Here is a 10,503-nt window from a genome sequence, read left to right as displayed (position 1 = left end):
TTATTCTGGTATTTGCATCATCTTTTCGTTACCCTCGGCAACATGAGCTGGAATATAGCGGCCAGGATCAGATAGGGCCGGCGGGACACTGGGAAAAACCTGGTGGGCTCCACCGACCCAGACCCAATCCCTCCCACGCTGGTCTCCCTCCCCTGATCGCTGAAAGCTGGTGGGCCCCGCACACCCCAGTCCCACCCTGATAGGGGGCCCCTTTAATCCACAGAACAGGTGCTATAAATGTAGGGTTAAAAGGAGAACTGAAGTTTAAAACACTGGCCTAGGGTGTCAGGGAAGTGATTTTAATGACTAGGGGGTTCCAAACATTTTGCAAGCCCCCAGTGTTCCTGTTTGCTAAAAACTGCACAGGCCCATGGTATTTTGCTAGTTGCCATCTTTTTCAGATCTTACACTCTTTTTCACTCTACTGGTGGTGACGTGTGGCTTATTTATGCCGTTTGGGGGAGGGACTGTGACATCGGAGGTAGGTATTGGTCATAAGAAAGACAGCTTTTTGGTTTAAAGGCGAACTAAAGTCTCAATCATTGGGGGGGTACCAAGTGTTAGGCACAGCGATTATAATCGCTTACTTGACACTTTGGGCCGGTGCACTGCCCGGTGGTATTTCTGCAAAAGTTCTTTGCCACAATCTTCTTTTCGCCTGACGTGGGTACAAACACTGGGGGGAAACAGCCGGTTTTCACTCTATTGTGCATGCATGTGCCCACACTGAAACCAAAGGAAAACCAAAGAACCCAGGAAGATGCAGACGAGGATCTTGTGCAGAAACACCCTGCGCCGGTGCAGTTTTTAGGGAACAGGAGCATCGGCCCACGGTATCAACCAAACTAATTCCCAATCCAAATCTTGCAAGAAATGCTAGGGGTCTTCCCACTGGCAAACAGAATGTTGGATTTGGTGCATCGCTGGTGAGCCTGCAGCTCGTGCCTCTACTCCTGCCTGGCCACATTAAAGGTGAAAGTAAAACATCGCAGACCAGAATGTCCTCTATAAATCATAAACAAAGCAGCTATTTTTGTGCATCTGTCCATCATGGCACATCCACAGATTCACCTGGCTGGGTTTCATGTAAGGTTTGGCAGAGAGCATGTCACTAGCCACATGTTACGGAGACTTAAATGGGAATTATTATGAATGGGAATCTGCTTAACTTGGCTCAGTACTGACTGGCAGCCTGTGTTCTGAGCAGAGAAGTGAATGAGCCACATATCACATGTATTTTTCAGCAGCAGCAATCAAGTTATTTAGCACAAAGGCCCAGCAATTTGAAACATACATACCAAGTGAGCTGGCAGGGGATGCTGGGAATTGTAGTGAAACAATAACGTTAGGGCATTTTATTCCTATAAAACTACCATTTGCCTTTTGTATAACTTATAAAGAATCGTTGTTGGAACAATAACTTGTGCTACTGTTTGTACAATAAAATTGTAGTCACTCTATATATGTATGCAAGCTAATCAATAGAATATATAGCTATTTCTTAAGAATACATGGACTAGCTATAGCGTAAGTGCTACAGACCGACCTGGTATGGGGGAAGTATTTCTTTTTCTTTTTATACACTCATTTGTTACACGTGTATCTGGATATTGAATTTAGATTTGTATCTACATATGTACATGACTGGCAGCTGATCGAGCAAAGACAAAAAATCCAGTGGCTAAGCACAGCAAGAGCCCAGTGCATGGACCGCCACTTTCATGTATAGCCGTGTGTGTGTGTGTGTAATTTTTTTTTTTCCTTTATTTTGGTGCATCATTCCCTTTTTTCATTGAAGTCTGAGCCCCAGTTGCATCTCGTATCCTACTACTCACTATGGGCAGATTTATTAGAAGCCAATTAATGTGCCTGTATGTAGAATGCAGGGGGAACCCAGGGTATCTACAGGAAACCTACACAAACGGGGGGAACATACAAACTGTTTGCAGATAGTGTCCAGGTAGGAAATGAACTCCGGGCCCCAGTGCTCTAAGGCAGTATTGCAAGTACAGTATTTTAAGGGAACAATTACCTTCATTCTGTATATATGTATATATAATATGGTTTGTAGATAGAAGGGAGGGAAGTCTTGAGTAGGGTTATGATAGAGAAGCAGAAAAAAAATGCTAAACCTAATAGAAACTACACAATGGATCCTGGTCATTGCATTAGAACTAAAGCTAAAAGCCCCCATTTTACCCATCAATCATAATTGCTCAATATTGCTCTACACAGAAACAATGTAGACAGTTGGCTGCTGCATTATCCTTTACCATCATGGAACCTCTTATGGGCCGTAATTGTATAGACTGTACAAGACTTGCCCTCTCTTAGATCTGGTTTTGGGATACAGGCTGTATCCAACAGCACCGGCCATGTGAGACACTGTGCTCCTGTGAGTAGGTGCAACACCGCCTAATGCAGGGATCCCCAACCAGTGGCGCAGGAGTAACATGTTGCTCCCTAACCCCTTTGTTATTGCTCCCAGTGGCCTCATTTTTTGGTGGCCATTTTTGAATTTCTGACTTGAAATATACTGCTCAAAAAAATACTTACACAAACACTTAAACAACACAATGTAACTCCAAGTCAATCACACTTCTGTGAAATCAAACTGTCCACTTAGGTAGCAACACTGATTGACAATCAATTTCACATGCTGTTGTGCAAATGGAATAGGCAACAGGTGGAAACTAGAAAGGGAGGTTTGAGAACAAACTTCATGTTGGGTTGAAAAATGTGAAGTCACTGAATGAAATCTGATCATTTGGCTCCGCCCACTTTTTCTAACCTTGGACCACAGTTATATAGTAAAACCACTGTGCAAAGTTTGGGGACCCAGCAATTTAAATTTCCCCGCTGAAAGTCAACGAGTGACATCTGATTGGTGGTTGGTTGCTCCACCCCCTTTTTTCTAACCTGGAACTGCAGTAACCCAGTGACTAACTCTGCAAAGTTTAGGGACCCTAGGATTAATAGTTAAAGAACGGCAGCAGTTTAAATTTAAACCAATAAAAGTCAATACGTAAATTGTGGTTGGGAGGCCATACAGGCACGTGGGGGCCACACACTACTGAGCCACATTTTAACTGGTTTTAAGGACATTACATCAAAGTTGGATCAGCCTGTAGTGTTTTTTCCACTTTAATTTTGAGTGTGACTCCATATCCAGACCTCCATGGGTTGATAAATTTGATTTCCATTGATAATTTTTGTCTGATTTTGTTGTCACCACATTCAACTATGTAAAGAATGAAGTATTTAATAAGAATATTGCATTCATTCATCTTGGATGTCTTATTTTTGTGTTCCCTTTATTTTTCTGAGCAGTGTATTTTAGAGACAATAAGACCATGGGTACGGTTAAACAGAGCCTCTCGTAGTCTGCCAGTCCCCATTGGGCTACTAATTAACCAAGTCCTTATTGGTCACCTACTAGGAACGTTTTTGTGCTTGTGTTGCTCCCCAGCTTTTTTTTTTTTTAATCAGCAATATTACTTTTATCTTCTTTTTGAACATAGATCCCCTCAAAAAAAACCAAAAAAAAAACCATCCGGGTCTTTACTTTTATTTGTTCAGTATATATAGATGTACGGTTATATAGCATACAAAAGGAGGAAGCAAAGGCAGGATTTAAATGTACACTTTGCAGACATTTATACAAATAAAGCTTAAACCCCAATGTAATAATAAACTCATGTTTGGATATGATGTAAATAACTATTGATTTTAATGCTAAATATAGTTAAATCAGGCACTTTTATGGGGTGAAAGAAAAAAAAGTAAGCCATTTGCAGGCCCAGCCATCTAACAATCTGCCTGGCAGAGCCCTAAATGACCCAGTCTGTGCACAATGGCTCCATCTAGGGGGCAGAACTGGCACCACAAGTCCCCATAGTACCCATTTGATCAACTGCGCACTTGTAGCACAGCTGTGGGGTTCATACTGCGGAGGTCTGGGCATGGCCAGGGTCAGACCTCAGATTCCTTTAAACCCCCACGACAGAGCTGCAGTTATCTATGCACATTAAAAACATTCTAACACTGAGAACATGAAAGAGTTTTGGCTAAGGCATTGCATACACATTTATTCAAAGGCTTTTATTGGGGCAAACCATCTGTTTCATACTTTGTCAAAGACATTGCAGTAGTGAAGTTCCACAGTAGAGTCCTGTGTGTGACTTGATATATACTGACATGGCTACTCATTGTACAGGTAGAAGGGTGAATCTCCCACGGGGGGAGACGTTAGAGGCAGCATACTCCCATACCCACACATACAAAACTCACTCACCAAAATGGAGCTGAGGTTCCCTTCAAGTGGAGAATTCAATTAGCTAGTATAAATACAATAAAATTAGCAACTACAATAGGGTTTCTTTTTAAATAACAAAATAAGTACCATTAACGATAACACAGTTTAGTATTCAACTGTTAATCTAAAACTCTAACCATTGTCAGCTTCCATTAAAATCGTGTCAGAGAGAGAACTATATACAGTACTAACAGGAGCTTCTAAACATTCATGTCCCTTGTGAGGAGAAGGTCGAGACAGAACGGCCACAATCAGGGGTTTCTGCCAACAATACTAATAAACAGAACAACAAGTTCCTTTTACAATGCAAATAAATAAATGAGACTAATCCTGATGCTCATGTAACATAATAAGCTATATGCTATTTTCCTAATAAAACTGTAGCTTTGAATGTGTAGATTACAAGCTCCTGTGACTAAAATCCCATGGACTATCTAAAGGCACCATAAGGGCAGGGGTACACAGGGAGATTAGTCGCCCATCAAAAAATCTTTGTTGTCGCAGGCGACTAAACTCCCCGCAATGCCATCCCACTGGCTAGAATGTAAATCGCCGGTGGGATGGCATAAGCGCCGCTGCGATGTCCCGCAGTCGCCCGAAGTTTCCTGCATTTCCATTTTAGCTGGTGGGATGGCACTGCGACAACGAAGATTTGTCATGGGGCAACTAATCTCCCCATGTAACCACATTAGCCAGGGTAACTGTGAGCCAGCAAGCCTTTCTGTCTGTCTTCGCTCTTCCGAATCCCATGCCCAAGTGACGCAAAAACAGAAGAAGGAAGAGGAGACATTCGTTTGCAGCTACCCAGGGCTGGTGTGGGTTTCTGCTAAAAGTCCAGGGAATAAGGTTAGCGATTACAATCACTGGGGGAACCTAACATTTTGGCACCCCCCAGTACTTGTACATTTCCTTCTCCTTTAATTACATTTATCATATACTGGCATCTTGTTTAGAGGGATCTCTATTGTAAAGGATGAGTTCCTTTTGCCCAGCAATGACAGGAGCGCCAGTGCGAATGCAGCTCAAATTCTCACTTTCGCAGTCTCCCGATTGTACATACCCACCGAATGGGGAACAAACCATTCTCTAAACATACTTTAGCCACCTGTTGGGGTATTCTTCTGGCCAGCTGTTTCTATATAAACATATATATACCTCTCCTGCTAAGGCACCCATATATACCTCTCCTGCTAAGGCACCCATGTATACCTCTCCTGCTAAGGCACCCATGTATACCTCTCCTGCTAAGGCACCCATGTATACCTCTCCTGCTAAGGCACCCATGTATACCTCTCCTGCTAAGGCACCCATGTATACCTCTCCTGCTAAGGCACCCATGTATACCTCTCCTGCTAAGGCACCCATGTATACCTCTCCTGCTAAGGCACCCATGTATACCTCTCCTGCTAAGGCACCCATGTATACCTCTCCTGCTAAGGCCACACTTCCTCTAATCTTTAGGTTCTTAGAAAGAAACCATGACAAACCCCAGCAATGGCCTCTCCTACATAGAATGATTAGTGTTATTATTCTGCTCAGATTATTTGAGACTGAAGTTGAACATTTTGGCCAATACAGAAAACCACTGACCTACAATAAACAGACACTGGCAAGGCAGCTACTACTGAACTGAGGGCATGTAAAACCCTCGCAGTTTTTGGGAAGAATGATGACCATTCAGGCTCCTGAGCCCTGAAGCCAATCAGTGGATGACCTGCAGCAGCTCACAATTGCACCACAGTATAACAGTTGCATAGCAATGACCTACATTTAACATAATTTGCAACTTTTTTCTTTTTTTTACCTAAAAAGCTAGGTATTCTATTGGTGCTAATGCTCCCAATATATCTCTGCATCTTAATAAATTTGGGGAGGGGGGGTTGTGGGGGGGGTAGACAACTAACTTACAGTACTCACATCTCAGAAACCGATCTAACAGTTGCCTAAAGATGCTCAGTACTGTAGTTTACATGTCTAATATTAATAGGGATTTACTGAATCCACTATATTTGGATCTGGCCGAACCCTAAATCCCTTGTGAAAGATTTGGCCAAATAACGGACCACATTTGCATATGCCAAATCCCCTGAAAAAGGGAAAGAATCCCAAAATTAATCTTTCGTACATCCCTAAATATTAACATAATGCACCTTAATAAAAGCACAAATGCTTTTGTTATTAAATAAGATCTGGCATGTTGTACTCTAGATATAAACTGTATTTCAAGGTTTGTGGTTGGCAGAAATCATTACATGCCCCTAGAATCAATGATTGGGAAAGAACACTGGATACCCTAAGATGGGTAAATAGGTTCCCTTTGCTTTTTGTTCTATGAAAATAAGTGAAAGGAATGCAGACAAAGGCAATGTGTTCAGCCACTGCAACTCTATATATCAATTCTTCCAATCCCAGTGCAGTGGTCTCCTAAAGAGCAACCCCAATAAATGCACAACTGGCTGGAGAGCCCTATGCCTAATACTGCCCCCCCAAAAAAACATACTGGTGTCACACTTCTATTTCACATTAAACACTTGACTATGACTAGTTAAGACTTTAAAAGAACTCTCCATACAGCCATACCAGATATTTTGGTAAAGCTATAAATACAGACCAGTCCAAACTCCCAAATGGCGTTTTGCTGGAAGAACATTTTATAGAAGTTATAAAACATCTTTTTCTTCTCTCATGAATGTGATGCTTGAATGAGAGTCTTCATCTTCCCTGTAGATTTCAGCATATGAGGTCCAAACTGAAGGGAAAGGAAGAAAATGACCAATTACCTTGTGCTCTTCTTGTTACATTGCTAGGAATATCATGTGACCGCAGGGAGGCTCTATGCCTAAAAATTCAAATGGAGACCTGTGGGCCAGATCTGGGGGGACTTTTAGGGACCCAAGTGCCTTTAAAAGCTCCATAGAGTACATGTAGTGTGCTACCTAATCAGCCAACTATATGGCAAATCCAATCAAAGCTCATGTTTTGTAAGAATCCTATGATCATGGGCAACTATTTGAGCATTCTGTGTTTTTAGTTTGGGGGGTTATCCCCCTATAATACACGATAAGAAAGGGTATGGACATACTAAAGCACATTTCCTAATACTTTACAGGTAGGAGTGCAAGCTAAGTGTCAGTGTCACACAGTTATCAGAGACCCCAAACCCGTACCAGAGGCATCTCTGAGGCTTGTTGGTGATCTGCTTTGGAGATGGTCTTCTCAGATTCGCTGTCACTTCGGTATCTATAAGCAAACTTCTTTTTTAAAGCTTCTGCTATCAGTGTAGCTGGGTCGGCTGGGTCACTTGGCTTGTGTTTTTGTTCATCTGGACTCCTGTAAGAGATTATGTCTATCTATGAAAAAGAACTTAGCTCTGAACACTCCTACCCACAGCAGAGAGATCTAACGTTACATACATTTCCTCACACCCATCAATCGCCTTTCTCCCCATTCTTGTGCGCCCCCCTGGGAGGTAACCTTCCCTTCTCCCATCACTTTCCTATGCACAGCTCTAAAACAATTATTGGCGCTGGAGCAAAAAACTTTATTGCAGCATTTTTTAAAAATTAGAATTATTTGATTAAAATGGAGTACATGGGAGATGACCTTGCGGTAATTTGGAGCTTTCTGAATAACAGATCCCACACCTGTACATAAGACAGGAATAACACTACACAGTAGGTAGTTACCTTTTCACAGAACGCAGTTTCACCCTGTTCATGTCTTTGAGGACATCCAACATACTCGGAATTTCAGGCTTCTTTGGTGCGCTGTCTGTGAGGGTTATGTCTGTGCTGGTCTTCCTACCCCTTCGCTCCTTAATAAGGTCAATGGCTGAGACACTTTTGTGGAGCCCAGGGTTTGGGGGTGGGGGTGGAGGGGGTGGAGGCGGAGGAGGAGCTGATGATGGGGAGGTGGAAAGGCTACCATTGACTGTGCTTGTAGAGGAACCTAGAAAGCCAAAATAACAAGTGATAAAGAAGAAAGAGGAAGGATATCATTAAATGGATAAATATAACTCAGTAATGACTGACATGGGCAAAGGAACAGATGTGCCGACATTAAATCTATAATGTGGATTTTTATACAGTATAAAGAGCACACCATCAGGTGGTAAATTTGGCCTATTCTGTAACATTAACATACCAATGCAGCCATGAATAAAGCTTGCCATACACTGAAAGATCCAAAGAAGCGGATATTTCCCCGATATGCCCAGGGTGGGTGATATCGGAGTGATCTGATCATTCAGCCCTCACTACAAACAGTATTATCATATTGACTGGATGCAGGCCGTCAGGGCGAGGAAGGCATCAATAAGCCAACGCACTCCTCGCCCCGGTAAGACTTTACACCTGCCCTATTTCTGGCCAGATAATTTTCAGGTAGGCCCATTGGAGGCCACCAAACAGGCACCTTAAAGGGATAGTTCACTGTTAAATTAGCTTTTAATATGACGTAGAGAGTGCCATTCTGAGTCAATTTATAATTGGTCTTCATTTTTTATAATTTGCGTTTTTTTTTTAGTTATTTAGCATTTTGTTCAGCAGCTCTCCAGTTTGGAATTTCAGCATCTATCTGCTTGCTAGGGTCTAATTTGAAATGAGATAAAAATAAATAAAAAAAAAAAAGATAAGTAATAAAAAGTAAAATTGATAATAATATTGTAGCCTCACAGGGCAATAGTTTTTTGGCTGCTGGGGTTAGTGACCCCCAATTGAAAGCAGGAAAGTGCCAGAAAAAAGCAGGCAAATAAGAACAGGCAATTCTATAACATCCTAAGATGAACCACCCCTTTAGGTCTATATATATTGCAATGTTTTGCTTAATAATGCAGAGAAAATCCCTAAGTATATGTCAGCTGTGCGTAAAATATGTGAAATCCTCCTCCTGCCACATGGCACAAGTGGAGCCAGCGTGCCGCAGGTTACACAGAGATACCATACTCCATTCAAGCACTTTATACCTGTTAAATTTTGCTGTTCTTGGAGGGTAACAATCTTTGCAATTTGGGCTCTCAGACTGGCAAGTTCACTCTCCAGGGCACTAATTTTTTGCATTGCCTGTTCATTGGCCACATTTTGAGTTTTAACCTCCTCCTCCGCCAGCACAGGTAAAGAGGTCTGTCTGATGAGCGGCCGCTCCATAGGGTTTGGCTCAGGTAACACAGGTGAGTTTTGGTTGGGACGGATTTCTGAACTGTAAAAAAAATAAAAATAACACATTTAGGTTGGTTACAGGTTTTCAATGCAATTCAGGTACTATTTGTGGTGTTATTTTTATAGCTACAGTAATAGTGTGTCAATTTGCATCCAAAGGTATGAATGTGGCAACCAACAAACCACCCAAAATATGCTTTACTTCTACCAGTCATCAACTAAAGCTATTAAATATGGGTAACAAGAAAATCATAGGAATCTAAATGCTGGCTGGATGATACCTATGAATATCAATGGAGCATGGATACAGGCTGGTTTGCAGATACGCCACGTGCCCAGTGTATAGTGCATCAGCAGATGAGGAATGAGGGGAAACCTAGTTCCTTTTTACTTTTTGCTGTTCTCATCTGCCAGCTCAAAGGAAAGAAAATAATGGGAGGTTGGGATACGAAGTATGGACCCTTGAACGATAATCATCTATACTGCACTCACTGAGTGGTTTGTTCTGCTCACTTTCAAGTGCAAGAAAAAGGACTTGGTTTATTTGGAGTTGGACTGACACAGGAGCACTATGTGCCTACAGCTTCATGGGAAATTACAGGCAACACTATGGATTGTAAAAGGAATACAGCGCACTGATATGCAATCTTATTTTCAAAAAAATATTTGTGAATGAAGGAAATCTAGTCACTATCAAATCACTGAACATGGATTTTAGACAGGTATGATCGGTAAGGGCAAGAAAGTAGTGAAACGGTTATCTGTTACCTACCGCAGCCTAGCGAATGCTTCCCCTTCATCTTTTGCAACCCATCCAACATCAGCAAATGATACCACTGCATTCCCATTCTGAGTATTTATTTCCACTGGGTAGGGTATAAGCTGAAATAAAAATATACATGTAACAAAAAACATATGCATAACAACACTACACACGGCATCAATCATCCCATTTGTAATATAATTAGCAGTTATATATAAATATATCTAGATCCAGAGGCAGCATGAGCAGTCCCCAAAATTAGGGCAATC

The 10,503-nt window shown here is 41.8% G+C and overlaps 1 protein-coding gene across 1 annotated transcript in view; it reads right to left on the bottom strand.

The window, feature by feature from the left end:
* Positions 1 to 3,552: 3,552 nt before the first annotated feature.
* The window catches only part of mtfr1 (mitochondrial fission regulator 1), a 30,703-nt gene continuing 23,752 nt past the window's right edge, over positions 3,553 to 10,503 (bottom strand). The window contains exons 5-9 of the mRNA XM_002940557.5: positions 10,244 to 10,353; positions 9,279 to 9,511; positions 8,002 to 8,263; positions 7,483 to 7,645; positions 3,553 to 7,064 (exon numbers count right to left, since the gene is read on the bottom strand). Of these exons, the coding sequence (XP_002940603.2) occupies positions 6,999 to 7,064; positions 7,483 to 7,645; positions 8,002 to 8,263; positions 9,279 to 9,511; positions 10,244 to 10,353 (834 nt within the window). The 3' untranslated portion in view covers positions 3,553 to 6,998. The remainder of the gene's footprint in view (positions 7,065 to 7,482; positions 7,646 to 8,001; positions 8,264 to 9,278; positions 9,512 to 10,243; positions 10,354 to 10,503) is intronic.

Source organism: Xenopus tropicalis, chromosome 6 (genome assembly GCF_000004195.4).
Source record: "Xenopus tropicalis strain Nigerian chromosome 6, UCB_Xtro_10.0, whole genome shotgun sequence".
Classification (NCBI taxonomy): Eukaryota; Metazoa; Chordata; class Amphibia; order Anura; family Pipidae; genus Xenopus; species Xenopus tropicalis.
Note: the sequence above shows the minus strand (reverse complement) of the source record. Positions and strands in the feature narration are given on the sequence as shown.